This window comes from Drosophila suzukii, chromosome 2L (assembly GCF_043229965.1).
Source record: "Drosophila suzukii chromosome 2L, CBGP_Dsuzu_IsoJpt1.0, whole genome shotgun sequence".
NCBI lineage: Eukaryota > Metazoa > Arthropoda > Insecta > Diptera > Drosophilidae > Drosophila > Drosophila suzukii.
In genome coordinates, this window is record NC_092080.1 from 1,789,249 (window position 1) to 1,806,729 (window position 17,481).

Here is a 17,481-nt window from a genome sequence, read left to right on the forward strand (position 1 = left end):
TGAACTGATTCTCTACAGCCCCGGGTCGGGCTATTTATAGTCCACCCCCGGTCGCTCGAACGAAGTCTACACGAAGAGAGCCCACAAGGCGAAAGAGACGGGTAGCCTGGCATGCGCTGTGAGTGCGAGAGAGAGGGCTAGCAGGTAGTTGGGTAGTTAAACCCTCTTTGAAAGACTCCGCCCTCCATTTTGTGACCATTTTGTTCCACTCGCCTTCCACATGAAAATATATACGTGGATGTAGGCAAAGCGGACTTTGTTTGGGAACTTGTGGATGTTTATTTTCAGTCTTTTGCTGCTTCGGCGTCAAAATATCCATTACATCCAATCCAAACAGGGTCGGTCTTTGGGGTTGTTCTCAGTGCGTCTCGTTCCCGCTCGCTGTTTTGACTATTAATTGCACTAACAAGCGGCAATAAAAACAAAAACACAAAGTCCAAAGAGTCGCAATTTAATCAGGATGTTTATAAATCCATAATGATTTTTGATTGCGAACCAAGATTGCTCGAAAAAGTGGGCCATTTCTAATCACTTCAATGGAAATGGCAATTATTATTGACTTAATGTTTCTGAGCAGTTAAGGATTGCGCTAGTTTTGGCCTACTTTGATGAATAATAATATTAAGGGAATTATGTTCATGTTTTAAATAATAAACATTTTCAATGCGTTTGGTTTTTTAAATTTAAGTTTAAGTAAAAAATATTTTTCACTAACAGAATAGCTTCAAGAATTTTTAAAAGCACGGGATCAGTATATAAATGTATCAATTTCTAGTAAAATCAATAAACAATATAAAACTAGTGTGAGACACATAAGATTTACTTAATTTAACATTATTATTCCAACAGATTTTTGTCCTGCAAATTATCCTGGAATATTGGATTGAACATTTGATCCACTTATAATTTGACAATGGATTCTGCGAATTAGTTTGCTGGCAATCTGCGAGACAGACTCCTTGAGTTGCTCCTAATCCCGCCCAAACTAGTGCAAGGGTCGCTTTTCGTGGACCGGGGATTATCTGAAGCAGATCAGGGATCTTGGCTTACGGCACGATTTTCAACAGCTCAATGGAGCTCAGGACGAAGGATTCCGAGCCCAGCACTCAGGTAATCCGAAGGGGTTAAACCTTCGGGCAGCGGGATTTGTTCTAGTTTCGCGACAGATTTGCGAATTAGTTCTGGGCTCGCTTAGCCAGAATCATTGTGGATCTCTGGCAATCCTTTTGGAGATTAATAGATTTGAAAATGCATTCGCTCAAATATTTGAGCTCAGTTCTAGCTTGCAGTGGAGTTTAAAGTTGGTTGGTGCAAAGTTAAGTTGTGTTTACGTGATTTGTTAGGGAGTTAAAGGAGTATCTGAAACGTATAGAAATAAGTAAAGCTATCAGTTTCTCGAGCTAAGGAATATTACACGAAATTTATACTTCTAAAAATAAGTCATAAGAATAAAGGTTTTATAAAGGAACTATAAAATGGGGGCTCCTCACGGATTAGAATAGAGTTATAAGATTCTTTAGATTCTTTTTGAGAACTTAGTAATATTTAGATCTTTGCATCATTGAAAACTGAACGAAGGGCCTGACATATGCAACTCATATGGGAAAACATCCTTTAGGATCAAACAAAGTGTCGCCGACATTACTTAGCTATAAGGCTACCGAGATGGACTTAAAGTCAGGGGGATTTCGATTGCGATTGGGTTGGCAATGGACCGAGACTGGACCCCGACTAGAAAAACAAGGAAGTACAAGTGGTTCTTGTTTTATGTTTTTATGGCATGTTTTGTTAGAACAATTGAACAAATATACAGGCAGATAAATCGGGCGAAAGTCAAGTAGACACAATGAAGACGTCAGCGCTGTGGGTTATTACAGATGGATGGATGGATAGACGGAGGTATGGCTATATGGATGGGGGCGAATACTTGTCGGCGGCACTGTGCGTTTGATATCTTAGACAACTTGACAAAACAATCAAAGCAGCAACAACACATGTTCCAAATGACTGTCTATTAATTTGCTCCCTTCTCATATTTTATTTTTTGCCCAAAACCAAAAAATAAGTGAACAAAACAATGGGAGAGTAGGGGCAAAAAAGTAGGCAGCGCACTTTTAACGCAGTAGTCCAATTGCCGATGATAATGATGCACTCAGAGAAGTCGGCAAAGTTAAAAGTGCCCGAAAGAGACGGGACTATGCGATCCGAAAGAGAAAGGTATATGGCTGTGGAAAAAAGTAGGCGGTTAACAATTGTCGAGGCGGCAGGTTCTGTTACTATTCTTTCTTCTGCAGAGCGTTTCTTTCTTTTCTAAGCGAGGGATAAATGAAGATTTGAACGCCTCGATTTTCTTTGCGGCTTCCCTTTTTTTCTTTTTTTTTCTTTTTTGCCTGAGCCACTAATTGAGTTGGAAATTTTGTGTAGTTTTTTTGCAAGTCGAAGTTGGAGATGAAAGGAATTTCGCCGACTTTGACTCCGACTTTTCCCTGGTGGGGGCATAATTTTGACAGCCGCGACAAAACTAATTGATTTGTGAATTCCCTAAGCCATCCAGAAAATCCACAGATCCTGGACACACACATTGCGGAAATTTAAACACTCCATGCAGTAATGGGTAATTCGATTATCAGCTGCAAAGTGAAGATAGTATTTGTAAGGTTAAAAAAAAATTCTAGTAAATATATTTGTTTTGTATATATTATAAAATGTCCCTTTATGTAATGAACGACTTTGGAAATAATATTGCAGGGGTCATAACTTTTAATATTTTAGTATTTTTTATTAACATGCTTTGTGAAAAAATATTTACGACCTTTTTCGACCTCGTTTTATAACTTGCTTTTTTTTATATCTTTGTGTGAAAAAGTAACCTTTTCGATGACTTTTCGTTTGACTTTAAGGTTTCTCCTTCGAGAAGATAATGCGGTAAAACGAATTGATTAGCGATTTGTGATCCTTGAGCGCACACCTTGAGTAAAATCGAGCGTGGAGCAGACCGAGAGCATGTGGTCGCTGATTGGGTGATCAGGATGCGATCAGGACCACGCTGTTTGACATTATGGTTTCATTGCCAAAACCACACTTAGGCGTTTCCTTCACGAGCTTCACGCTTCGAAAGAACGCTACGCCTGCCTCATTAGCCCACAAAAACTGAGGAAAACTAAGGAAAACTATTGAAAACTAAGGGAATCTTTAGAGAACTATGGGCAATGCATAAGCGAATTCCAAGTAGACACCGTGGCCACAGACAATGTGCATGTAATTTTCAATTAACGCCACAAGATTTCCCTCCTTCAGAACTTTCGCCCACGATTTCGTTCCACTGTGGGTGAGCATTGAGTCTCATAATTGATCGTAATGTGCGATATTCCTTTTGAGGGACCTCAGTTGTCAACAGGACTCGCTGCTATCCCATCCGATCCGATCCCATCCTCGGAGACTGTCACATGGCAGGACCTCGGGACATCAGCAGGATGTCTTCGGCATTTGTCGCGCTCAGCGAGTCGTCTTTTCGCCCTCGCACTTTGCCTTTCAGTCATTCTGTCCTGTCGACAGGATATTCTGCATGTTCGGGATTTTATGGTCCTAACAATGGCCATGATCGATCTATCGTTGCACACCCAAAGAAAAAATGCATTGCCTTTTTTATGCGTCCGAAACGCTGAGTTCTGTCACTAATCAGGTCCTTTCACTCGGGTATTTCTGCATAAGTCCCCGTTTATTGATAAGTCCGGTGTCAATCCCAGATTTTGAATGAATCCCGCTACTTGGCTTAGGTACAAGACCGGACTTAAGTTTATGTTGCCTTTATGATCTGGTTTCGCTCTTAGGACTGCCAAATCTGGTAGGTAGTGGGGGAAATTGAGGAGTTTAATGGCAGCCAGGTAAGGATTTTTATTTAACACCTCCTTGTAAAAGAACCATTAATTCCTATTATTTTCAAACACAAGAACCTGGTGTAAATTAATTGAGAACAGTACACAGTGAACTGTAAGCAAGGGGTTAAAAAACTTGCAAATTTAAACACACAATAAACTAATGCAAGACATTTTTTTTTACAGAAAATATTTTATTAAATCATTCGTTTGTTAATACATTTTTTAAATGTTCATTTTGTTTTAAGTAAAACTAGATCAGTGAACAAAGTGAATAGATATTTCAGATATTTCAGAAATATAAAACAATTGTAGGTAACCCCACTAAATTCAGTGCACATCTAAAAAGTTCTTATTCCCCTTAAAGACCTCATCATAAATACAGTTGTCAAAATTAATATTTCTAGCGATTACCCTCAAGAGCCACCACCTCCCATTTTCTCCTCTTTGAAGGCCGCTAAAATTTGTTTTATTTTCCAGCCATATGTGTGTCCAAGATCCACTTAAGTAGAGTCGCCTCCCCCATATGGAAACAGCTGGAGATCGTAACCAACCTCCTTTGACAACTTTATAGCCTAACGAGCTGAAAGGATCTCCAAGCGTACAGTCAACACCCACCATAATTGATCAGTTCCACATCGGTTCATTGTACATAAAAAAAATATTTCGCATCCTTCGGGGGCGACTGCGACTTATTGATTAAGTTGTCCATGCGGTTGGGATTGGAATGGCCAGACAGGATGCATAAAAACCTGGAAGGATCCCTTGCCCGATAGCGTTGATCGAATTATAAAGGGCAACTGGTTGCCATCCACCATTTCCCTTTTTTCCCATTGCAGCTTGCCAGCCAGAACTGAACTGATTCGTCACGCAGATTTCGATACATTAAATGCAATCATTTGACAACAGGACGAAAATATTTTCATCCATTGTGTCCTAACAACTAGGATACGACACTGTGTGTGTGTGTGCCATGGTATATACCATATATGATACATCGGTGTTCGAGAGTGAGCCTTTTGCAGGTTTCCACAGCAGTGGGACTCCCCCCCAAAGCGTAGCAAATGCGTGATGAGGATGCTCTATAGAGGATACCTCAGGGGTTAGGTCCCTATACCTCTATATCTCTCCCTTTCTGGGCGTGTGAAATCGGGAAACAACGCCTGGGAGCTGGCGATAATTGCTCGTTAGTAGCTGCACCATGTCCATGTCGATCAGAACTCTATTCCTCACTAGGATTAAGATGTCAGGATCAGAGGGTGACTGTACCAAACTCACAGGATATATGCAGGGAATTCCGGCCTTATATATTAGTTTGATATTTTTAAAAATTGATTTTCAGATACAAAGATTGTAAATTAAAATGTTTTTCAAGTCGAAAAGAGTTATCTTTACTTTAAAATGATATTCAAGTCTATGAACTATTTTATTCCTTCAGTTTTGTAATATATCAATAAGCAACACATTCCCTTCTATATTGAAATCTCAGGGACTACATATATTAATTTTCAAAGGTAATCGTTAATCTAGTACAAATCCTTTCCCATTTTCTAATGGTTTCATTAACAGCTTATACAATTTTTATGTTTGTTGGTTCACAATTAGGTCGACACCTTTGAGGGAATTCTCACCTCCATGATAATAAAATATTATCCTGCTGATCCTCCCACTGATCTTGGCATATCGATTACAATATCCTTTTGCGCGAGGCAAGTTCCCCGAAAACCCATTAAACCGATTGTGCCAAATGTGACAACATAATCCACATAAAGTAGCCAAAAGAAGCCGACTATTCTACTTCTTTGCCTTTGATCTATATCGCCTTATCATCACTGTCGTGATTTTCGTCTAATCTTGTGATTTTTGTGTGACAACATAATCGATGCGAGATCGGCAGAGATCAGAATAGCCGCATATATCCTTTGATCGTCAGAAGGACCAAAAGGACACTCATTGTTCGAAACGTGCCGAAAGGTGGAAATAAGATGTCACCTGAAAAATGCAAGGAGCAGCCGCTCATGGTCGAAATAAAAGGAGTTCGGAGTCCGACTTTGAAGTCATTGTTTTAGGTACATTTTATCACATTGTCATTGCGGGTAGACCAGAAATATAAAAAAAAACAGCCGCCACCGCCGCCAACAAATGTCTCAATTATTTCTTGTTTTCGGCCTTTGGCTTTGACTTCTATTCTATTCGACCGACTTTGGGCCACGCCTTTTGGAAAATATATGTATCATGGAGTGGGAATGCGTCCGCAGCGGGAGTCCTTGATTTATGCCTCGGCGATCCTTGATCCTGAGTCCTGTGGACGCAATCAAAGGAGAAATTCAAACAATATATAATCACCACAAATGATCGCAGCGCGTGCAAAATGTTTGAGGAATCGTTAGGATGGCAACCCCAACAACTCCGAAAAATAAACCAAACCAACACACAATTAAAGAGTCAAAAAAGGAGACTCGCCGCTAAGCGGATTCTGCCTTTAATAGTCTTAAAAATCGATTCCTTTTTGGTACTTTTGGCCTTATTGAAATGAGCAGCAGACGGCCCTTTGTGTTTTGGCCGGGACGTGTTAACACAGCAATTAACTTTTACAAGGGCTGCTAAGGAGCAGGAATTTATGTTCGATTTATGCAGCAACAGGATATGGAAGGAGGATCGGATCGGGAAAAAATAAGGCCAAAGAAGAGATCTAACAGCTGGCAAATGTGATGTCCGGCGGCTGAGAAGGATCCCGAGATGATCGGTTTATGGACATTTTGGAATGTGCTTCGAGCTCAGGTGTGAAGATCGAAAGGAGAACATTATGGTTCAAAAACACCTCTTGGTTATGAAAGGTAGAAAGAAATTTGAAAATTAGTTTTATAACAACTTTGAAAATGATAATAAAAGTATATTACAAAATATATTAAATTAGTTTTATATATATGGGTATAGAATTTTGGGGGCACAGTTCTCTACTCTACGATCTGGTACTTTTTTCACAAACCCAAGAAGTAATTTGTTCAACAGTTGGCTATTTACTAGATCAAATTTCCCACTTTCAATTAAATGACTTCCTTCCGTGGCCACGTGAAAGTGTGTCAGCCCCATTCATGGCTCACTTCATCGGCTGCGGAACAACTTCCCCGGGTTATGGCCATAAAAACAAGTCAGATCACACCTCGTTGACATAATGACAAGATGGGAAAATGGAAATGCGTTTGGTCTTTTGCCGCGCGACGTCAAATCGGTGACACTTTCTCATTAACACAAAAACAGGCGCATGCAGTCAAAATTCGCTGACGTTTCGAGGCGCCTGCCTAACTTCGAGCTAATGTCTTGTGAATCGGGGGAAATCCGATACATTCGTGGAAAATATGGAGAGGTACACAGAAAACAAAAAATGTACCAAAGGTTTTTAAATAAGGGTATTGTATTAATATTCTCCAAAGTTATATGCTATAAAGGGCAAAAATTTCAGAAAACTTCATTCAGATACCATTATTTTTTAAGGAACCATAAATAGATTAAGCATAATTATAATTTTAAATTAGTTGGAAAATTACATTTTTAATTAAAATTTAAAAATTGAATGTTTAAAATCACGAAAGTTTCTGATATTTTCTCAAAATTTAGAAACTTTTTTTTCCTGTGTATCCTGCTTTGGGGACATGAAACACATGCGGCAAGTGAAGTGTTTAGGCGTGGACGTGGCAACATCGCGTACCGGAAAGGAAACAAAATGTAGGCAGTGCAGCCGATGTGTTCGAATGTCGGTTAATTACAAAAAAAATCGAAACATCTACACACATCCAAAATGGAAAAGGAGACACACACTTGAGGCTGACTGACTCACTCAGATTTCATGTGGCAAGGAATCGAGGAAAGTCGAAGATGAACGTGCAACATCAAAGGCCGCCAGCGACTTGTATGTTTTCATTGCTTCAAATTGGAAAATGTCTTGGCATAGAAAATATTTGGTTATCATTGGGTAAATATGTGAGGAAAAACAAGGAAGATGGGAAGAAGAAGGATAGAATTGTTTCTATAAGGAGGAACTTGGGGAACATTCTTGGGTAAATACAAGGAATAATTGGTCCTTGCACTTGGAAAAACTCTACTGTGTTATGTTCCTTTAATTTGATAACATTTATTTTCAAGTGGCTTACAAATTAATTTTAGGTTTCCATTTATTTTTTAAGTTTTGTAACAACTTGAAAAATATTTTTAAATCCTCGACTAGTAGTCTTCTTTGAATTATTTCTGAATCTTGGATTTTCATTTCAGACTTTAATTTCAAACCATAGTAGCTGGGCTGTGATCCTCTAAGAAATTACACTGTTCTTTTATAGATACATATAGTTTGAAGTGGCTTGTATTGGAAACGACTTTTATCAAATTTCTAAGACTTTAGTGCAGTGTTAAAATTTCCACAGTTGACACAAGTCAAAGGTGTTTTTTGCCCAAAGGCCCAGCTCGAGACTCAGGTGCTGTTTTGATTTTGGAAAGCGACTGGTCGTTGTCCTTTTGTCCCGATGCCCGCTGGCTGAAATTCCTTGGACGGCAGCGGAGATCGGAAGGTTAGTGTTAAATGCCGGCGATTTGCACCAGCAGTGCACCGGAGGAGGCAGCATCAGAAATCGGAATAGGAAATCGGGAACGAGAGCCAAAGTCAGGGGGGATCCACGCGGCAGGACGCGCCTGCCTGCCTGCGAGATGATGAGCCTCGAGTAAGGATGCCGAAATAAAGGACTTCCATTGGCACCCGCTGACTTTGACATCCCGACGACAGCAAGCAGGCCAAACTCAGCTGCTGCTGCCGATATTCCGTATTTTGTATCTGGTATCTCGTGTTTCCCTGAGTTCCTCGGGATTCGTCCTTGGACGACGAGCAACTCGTCCTTGAGCCAAGACAACGATGTGTGGCCAAAGTAAATGCCATATTTTGGCCTCTCCTGGTTAACCGTACGCAGTTTTTGGGTAGAAACTTTGGCATCTAACGCAGAACTGTGGCCATACATTGACCTTCAGCTGGAGTCCTTCGGAGATCCTGTCGCGTTTGTTGGTCACAGTCACGATATGTTAACTAATCTCAAGTTTGCTGTTTAATTTTTGGTTTTTTGGTCACCACGGCAAGGTCGAACGGAATAGAGGTTGACAACGAATGACCTTAATGGATATGGGATATATTGGTTAGAGTATTATGTCCTTGTATCCTAGCTAGTTGTAATAATTATTAATCAGACTGTTTTTGTATTTATTAATAGTACCTTATAGCACTCTTAAGACTTTTATAAAATGGGTCAATGACTTTCTGCTAAGCCAAATATCGATGCATATGATCCTAAAGATATCCTGCAAACATCCCGTTGCGAGTCCTGAAAACGGCTATCAACCAATCTTTTTGCTTTTCGAAAATCCAGCTCATTTTGGTCTTTCAAACTTTTATTTCTCTGATATTTTTCACGGCTCAGTGGCCCTCGAAACAATCAAACTAATGGGACACCGCAAAAATAAAGGCACGGAAAGCGATGTGTATAAACCTCTTGTGTTGGTCAAATTCATTTCCACTTGATTACGTGCAAAGCTCAAATCTGTTGTGGAAACCATTTAAACGGAATTAATGCTCGAACAAAACATGTGAAAACTATCGTTCTCCACCCGAATCGAATGCGAATTGCGAGGCGGGAATATATTTATATTTCTTTTGATTATGGACTCGCATTTCGGATTTGGGTTGCCCTGTTTCGGAGCGAACAAATGTCGGAATATCCAGATATATTGGCAAAAAGGTAGAGTAGGGCGTGTGCAAGCTTAGCGGGTAGCACATGAGTCGATTCCCTGGTTAAAAAATGCTTAAGAAAAGGGAAGCACATTTGCAGAGCCAAAATAAAGCGGGAGATTTCTCTAATTAGTCTGGTGGTTAAAGTGTGTTATTGTTAGGACAAATTTTCTGACCGAAACAAGCCATTGTATACAAACACCTGTGCAATTTTAGAATACCTTTGGAAACAAGAAAAACCATTTTACTACATAATTCTTAAGTTTTAAAAATTTTAGTTTTAACTTTAATGAAAACGTTACTTTGCTTTGTATTTGGTTTTTAGGAAAAAGTAGTCCTAAAAGTTCAACACAACTATTTTAATGTAAAGGAAGCATGTTTAAAATGTAATATTTTAATAATAATGGTAAGTAATTGATAATAATAATTATTAACAAAATAATTGGAGTAGCAATGCTCCACCAAACTTAAAGGATTTATCGGAACTATCTACATAATAATAATAACAACTTGTTCGTTTTAAAAAACCTTTAGTAGTCAATAACAATTTCATAATTCTGATAATAATATTTTTGTACCTTTTGGAGATCTTAAGATATCCCCCAGACATTAGGCCTCATTATCCCCCACTAAATGTCCTTTTTTACCAGGGGGTAAGTGAATCAGATTGTGTCGCCACTTGTGCGTCGCCGCATTGCACTTAACGAGGGGCTCAAAACTCAGACTCGGGGTAAAAAATGTGGCACGAGGCAAGAGATTCCCCATGCCTCCTTAATGTGTTTTTGAAAACTATATACAAAAAAGCATCCTTTTGGCAGGACACGGTCGAAGAAGCAAGTGAAAAACTGCCAGGGAACAGCACGTGACAATTGCGTCAACAGATTTTTCGCTGAGATGAGCACAAAATTGTTAACAACAATGGCACAACAAAAAGTAAAAAACGTGAGCTAAGAAAGGGAATGTGACAGGAAACAGGGGCGGTGGGGCCAACGGGGTGGGAGGGGTTCTCTAACCCCCGGCCAGACGAAATACCAAGACCCTGCTGTTTTTGCCGTCTGCAGTTGTTGCTATTGACAATATTTATGCAGCAGCAGCACCAACAGCAAAACGGGAAAAGGGGGCGTTGTGGGCGGGGTCAGAAAATTTTTAGGGGGGGCGGTCTTCGAAGCCCCAAGGGCGAAATTGTGGTGCCTGTCTTTCCTCTGTTTGTTTTTGAATTTGGCTACATTTTACAGCTTTTGTTTTATAATTTGGACCCGCAAGGCGACAAACTCGAGGAGGTAACAAGAAACAATGAGATTTAAAAAACGAAAACAAGTTGAGCTTTTATAAGTTGATTAGACCGGGAAGTATCTTTTGAGAGTTCTAGATTTTATGGAAATGCAACATACAAACTGCTCTTTAAATAAACAGTTTGTATACACAACATCTTATTTTTATAAAGAATCAAAGTTTTTAATAAGCTTATTTTTAAACCTTATATTGGAATGATAATTAAATAAATACGCTGAAAATAATCTATTCATTAAAATATAAAAAAATATAAGGAAATACAAATTAATTTTATTTCTAAGTTTCAATAATAAATAAAAATTAAGTAACAAAAATACATTCTAAGTAAAAGCAAATTTTCGTAGAAAGAAAAGTGTTAACCTTTGCTTAGTTCACTTGTTCAAAATACACTTTTAATCTACTAATCTAATCTTGAAGAACCCAATACACCCTCTGTATTGCTGGGTATCTGAAGCTCTCTTCAGCGATCGAACCGCTCTTGATGAGGCTCCTTTCCGCTTCCTCTTTTTTGCAGCAGCGAAAAACTCGAGTCTGCGGTAGGTTGGTCCTGCTGTTGGTCCATGGTCCTTCGCGTCGGATCCGTGTGGTTGTAAGGTGGTTTCGCCACTGCTACACTTGTTCGCTTATTTCCGAGTGTGGGGTTTTGATTATTTCCTGGGAGGGGAGGTCGGAAGGAGGGTCCGTAGCACCGCAGTACGTGACAAAGAACAAAAGAAGGCACTTGGGCACTTGCATGTTTCCTGCCCTTCCTCGGATGGAGGAGAGGATGGTGGAGGTCCTTACGCCTGTGTTGTGTTTTTTACAAAAACTTACTTGCTTCTGCTTTTGTTGTATCCACAAAAAAGCACGCTTATGATAATAATGGTATTGTAAAGCATGTAATAATGTACAAAATGTTGACAGCCGCAGTCTTTTTTGCTGCCTCCTTTTGCTACACAAACTTCTCTAACGAGCTGAAGGCAAGATTGTTACAAAAATCAAGTGGGAAATATTTGTTTTAGCTTGGTAAAGATTCCGAAAAGAAAGTTATAACTTAGTTTTCTTTACTACGTATCTTAAAGATAGAAAAAAATAGTTAAAGTAAGTATATGTGTAACTCGCAAATATTCCCAAAAATCGTTCCCAGAAATAAACCATAACAATCCCATTTACCCAGGCAGGTTAATACTTTTATTATTTCGCCAAAAGAAAATATTGACTTTTCATATTTGCGAAAAATATTTGAAAACCACAAAAAGAGATTCCTATTTATTTATTCAGAATTTAAGAATACTAAAAACCAAAAACAAACAAAAATTGCTTGGTAGCTCTCAAAATAAACACACAGGAAATAATCCAAAGAGGCAGAGTCAGGTAGCATTGTATCTGTATGGCATGGAATTTGGTAGGGAATAGATCACGGGTTCTGGTGGGCAGCTGGTGGGCGTTACTTATGTGTGAGCCAAAACGCAAACAATTTGCATTTCCCCCTAATGAAAAAACAATATTTATATGGCCCACAATAATATTACAAATGAAAGAGTGGAAGAAAGGCAAAACAAAAAATATTACTTGAAAATAAAAACAGCTGGATATCTTTGGGATTGTATGTTTCTATAAATATTCAATATAAATCAAATTTCTAAATATTTTAAAAATCATAATATATAAAACTTCTTTATAAAACCAAATAACACTATATGCTGCTTAAAACTTATATCGCCTCAACAATTATTAAATTAAATGATAAGCTGTGACCATATTGAAAACCCCTAAATTATTGTCTCCCATTCGGGAATTCCCCTGTTGCTCCAGAAACCAATTGGTTGGAACATAAAGTTCGACAACAAACAGGGCCCATAAACATTCCCATTACAAATTAACACTTCATATATATTCCACATTCTGAAGTGGCACATAATCCAAGCGGTTCCCATCTCCATATGGCCGCAAACAGGAAGCTAATCCCGCTCAGTGATATATCAACATATTTATGGTAAACGGATCAGAGGGCTTAGGCCCACGAAGAAGGGAATGTGGGGAGCATCCATGCCCATATGTTCCCCCTCGGTATTTTTAGGCCCGACTTCAAGTGGCGACTAACCGCAAAAACTACATTAAATTTTATGAACACTCTTTTCGAGAATTTTATGTGACGAGCGACGGCTGCTTAGCACTTCGCTTTAAAATGCTGTTAATGTTTAATAAACAATTAATAGACAATCCGCATGTTTTGTGGCCTTGCAGCTTTTTGATCTCCACTTCCACTGACTCACCGAAAGGGGTGTAAAAATAAATACCAACCCGCTTTGTTTGATCGAATCGGATAATTACGCACACGAATTCCTATGAATCATAACAATAACAATGGAATCCCTTGAGGAATCCATCAGGAAACACCTTAAACGGTGCGATTGACAAGTCACGAGGGGCGAAGTTTGAGAGTCGAGAACTAACGCACTTTGATGTTTGACGAACTCCAATTCGATGAAGATTCACTATAAATCACAACAAACTCCTTCTGATTATCGGGAAATATTGGATTGGAGAAGGAAACACTAGCAATACTGGGCAGAATTGACCATTTAAAAAAAAACCTGGACAGGATTGTGTTCAAAATGGCATAGGCGAAATGCTAAAAAGGCATGTCGTGAAACAGTAGATCATCTAACTGAATGAACTGGAGTTTGAGGCGAGGCCCTCAGAAACATACTCGTTGGTAACCATTCAGTCTGGGCCTCCTGTTGGAGTTCTTTTATAGTTGGAAAAACGTTTATACGAAATTCTTAATACAAATTAGAAATGTGTCTTCATATAAATAGTATAACCATTGCACAGAAGAAAACGCACGAGAATTGGAAAGAATTCAAAGAAAAAAATTGGAGCTATTAAGTAGCATAGGAAATAAATGAAAGTCCTGAAAGTCTCGCCAGGTTTTGAGAAGATTGGATCTAGGTATTTCTACACGGAAAACTACGGCCAGAAAAACCAGACGGAAGCTGTACTTGCTTGTCGGAATAATCGAGGATATGTGGCTTCAGACTTTTTCATTACATTTGCCAGTTGGACAAAATAGTTTAATTAAAACAGGTAAAATGCTACTGTTAAATATTAAATAAAACTGCATTCTCTTAATGTTTCTTTAAAAACCTTTTTAATTAAAACACTATTTCATAAAATTTATTAAATGCTTTTAAATTCAATTTTGTAAAATATTTTTTAATGATAAGAGACTTTTCGAATTTTGCGCTTTAGCGGGGACACTCACCTGAATCTTTCACTTTAATTATTTGAAAGTGAAGATTGAACGGTCACACTGTAAAACGGCTTTGTGCACTGTAAGTCAAGTTTAACAATAATGGACAACTTGGATAAGGTTTGGACCAGACGTTCTTTTTCATCTGCACCAACCTTCTGCAACTGTTTTTGGTTTTGCCTTCCATTTTTAATTTTTGGTTAAGATTAAATTGCGCCGTCGTGCAAGGATCAGACTTTTTAACATCAAGGTTGTATCGATGTTTTTTTGTGAGAAAATCGATAGAACACCTCTACTAAAAACCAGAGGGGTCACACTGCCAACAGCTGATTGAGGTAGTACATTTAGGTGAAAACATTTCATATTATATTATATTTAATGAATTCAAGTGAAAATCAGGCAAAATGGAGCGCAAGGAAGTGGACACCCAGCAGTTCATCGACCACGTAAGTGGAGTATAATGAAACATTGAGTTAAAACATGACACTTAACGGACTTTCAACCGAAAAACAGACGCTGCTGGCTACGGAGCTAATGAATCCGAACCATTTCATTATGGATCTCATCGATCACACCTACAAATCAGAGGGGCCCACCAATCTGAGCACGAATCCCAGTTCCGGGAACTCCGAAAACGGAGTGGGCTACGTGGAAAAGGAATCGCTTACGCCGGAACTAAACTTCCACAATACCATCTTTCAATTTGTGAACAAGTCGTCGCCGGAAAACGATGTTGTGCCCAACCACCACCAGCAGGATGCCCAGCCCACATTTCCAGCCCTGGCCATCGAGCCCACCGTTCCCATCGACGTGTCCACGGGTCTTCACGAGGACGAGGACCTCCTGTATGCCCACAACAACACATCCTGCAATGCGAATGCCCGAAAGGTTTTGCCCCACAAGAAACGCATTTCGCGGAAGCTCAAGGGCAACATAGACGCCGACCTGGAGCACCATCACCAGCACAAGCACGTCCAGGACGTGGCTCCCTCGTACTCCTGCGAAATCTGCGGCTATGCGGTGCACACCCAGTTGGACTTCTTTGCCCATCTCAAGCAGCACTACGAACCCACCGTTCTGGAGCAACGCCTGGTGGTTCAGGATCCCCAGCAGCAGCAGCAAAAGGAGCCTCTGGACATGTGCGGATTGTCTGCCCAGGATAAGGTTAGCCTAGGGCTCTAGCAGAATTAAAAACCATACAAAATAGGTCACTAAAAACTACTCTAACGCCCACAATCCGCCCAAAACTGTGGCTCCTACATTTGATGTGCTAGAAAATAGAATTTTAACTGAAATGTACTTGTCATGTCAGTACCTATCGATTGACCTAAAAAAAAGTTTGCACTGCCCACTCTAACGCCCATAACGCTTAGGTCTGTCTGCCGCCCACATTACCATATATTAAAATCGCGGGAAAATGGCGCTTGCAATCTCGCTTGGTTGCTTGTATATCTCCATCTCCCTTTGCTCCATTTAGCTAAGTAACACGTATTTGATAGTCCTATTAGTATTTTCTAGATTCTTTTTAAGATTTTTAATAGACTTATAATATTTTGTTTTCCCAAAGATGCAACAAGAGCAGGCCAAACTGGACCAGGTTTTTCATGACGTGCAGCTGAACTTTGAGAACTTCCACAACATCACTCACCACGTCGACGATGTGGCTAACGTGGGTGTCAACATGGACAAATTGAGTCCCGTGGTGGTCAACACCAATAGCACACCGAATTCTGTGCCCGTAGTCGACGATGTGGAGTTCAGCGATACGGAGGACATGCTCGAGGGCATTCGGAATGTGGTGGACAAGGTTTCGATAGAGGACACTTGCGATGAGCTAGTGGACCTTGAACTAACCTCCAGCGGAATGACGGCTCCTTGGTTCAACAACAACTTCAGAGACATCACTTTTCCGGCTCTCCTGCTGCCGGGAGAGCCGCCGCCAGCTTCTGCAGAACAGGCCACTCCACTGCTGAAAGAGAATCCCCATGAAAGCGAGCACTTGGCTTTGGACTTCCTTAGTCCCGAAAAGGAACAACCTCAGATTGATTCCAAAATGGAGAAATCTCTGTCAAAAGCAGGGGAATCAAATGAGCAGCAAAACCTGTTGGTTGCTCCACCAGCCTGTCAGACGCCACCGCCTCCCTCTGTTCCTCCACCCAATTCCTCCATCGAACAGCTGCGCAGATCTCCACTAGAGATAAATGAAGCCTTCAAACTGGAAGAGGATGATATGACGGACAGCCGACCAGCTTCGCCCTTCGAAGATGGAGATCCGGAGACTGAGGAGCACAACGAAAGCTTCTCGATGGAGGGCATGGACTCGAGTTTATCCGAGGACACGCTGAGCAAGACGAGGAGAAAGCACTTCTGCGACAAGTGCAACAGGGACTTCAACTCGTACAATGCCCTCAAGTACCATCAGTACACGCACAACCAGCAGAGATCCCACAAGTGCGACAGCTGCGAGAGATCCTTCTACACACAGAGCGCCCTGAAGGCGCACGAAAGGACACGTGAGTCTAGTTTGAAATTTGTCAGAGATTACCAACTTACCCTTGATCCTTAATCACAGATTCCGGCGTAAAACCTTTTAAATGCGAGAAGTGCGACTTTAAGTTCCGGCAGTGGGGCGACCTAAAGTACCACATCATATCGCGCCACAGTGACATCAAAGCTCACATGTGTGAGTTTTGCGGAAAGAGCTTCTCTAGGAGATACTCCCTGGTTTTGCACCGTAGAATCCACACCAGGGAACTGAACTACGCCTGCCAGCACTGCGACAAAACCTTCCGGGCCAGCTCATACCTCCTCAGCCACATTAAAGTGCACACTGGGGAGCGGCCATACGAGTGCTCCATCTGCGAGAAGAAGTTCCGGGTATCAGGGGATCTCAAGCGGCATTCACGGATCCACGATCCGGGCAGAACTAACCAGGCACCTGCGGAGAAAGTCAAAAAGAAGAAGGCAGCTGGCAACAACAATCTAGTGCCAGTCGAAGGGGATGACAAGGTGGCCGCCAACATCCAACACAATAAGTCTGACGCCATGCGCGACCAAAATGGGCAGGAAATCCTGGGCTTATAGCCATGCTGTGCCAAGGTTTCTTCGGAGTAAGATAGGTTATTTATCCGTTGTACGCATTTTTGTACAATCTGTCTATGTAAATAGGAGCTCGAATTTAGTGAGTAGGGAACGAAAAGCTACATGCTTGTATTTATAAAATAAAGAAAAGGATAATGTAAATATTTGAGACTCAAGTTTAGGGGTAATAAATCTTTAAGTTCAAAAAGATATTTGGACAGTTATTCTTATAC

General features: G+C 40.4%; 1 protein-coding gene across 1 annotated transcript; it reads left to right on the top strand.

Moving 5' to 3' along the window:
• Positions 1-14,476: 14,476 nt before the first annotated feature.
• On the top strand, positions 14,477-17,270 carry LOC108004969 (uncharacterized). Its single transcript, XM_017068076.4, has 4 exons — positions 14,477-14,613; positions 14,681-15,331; positions 15,735-16,680; positions 16,740-17,270. The coding sequence occupies exons 1-4, from the start codon at positions 14,572-14,574 to the stop codon at positions 17,249-17,251; spliced, it is 2,151 nt and encodes a 716-aa protein (XP_016923565.2). The 5' UTR covers positions 14,477-14,571; the 3' UTR covers positions 17,252-17,270.
• Positions 17,271-17,481: the final 211 nt, after the last annotated feature.

Bases quoted from the DNA above. Each gene is read 5' to 3' on its own strand.
- LOC108004969 (XM_017068076.4), top strand. From the start codon at position 14,572: ATGGAGCGCAAGGAAGTGGACACCCAGCAGTTCATCGACCAC. The intron at 15,332-15,734 runs GTTAGCCTAGGG...GTTTTCCCAAAG, and splicing joins GATTGTCTGCCCAGGATAAG to ATGCAACAAGAGCAGGCCAA. The intron at 16,681-16,739 runs GTGAGTCTAGTT...CCTTAATCACAG, and splicing joins GAAGGCGCACGAAAGGACAC to ATTCCGGCGTAAAACCTTTT.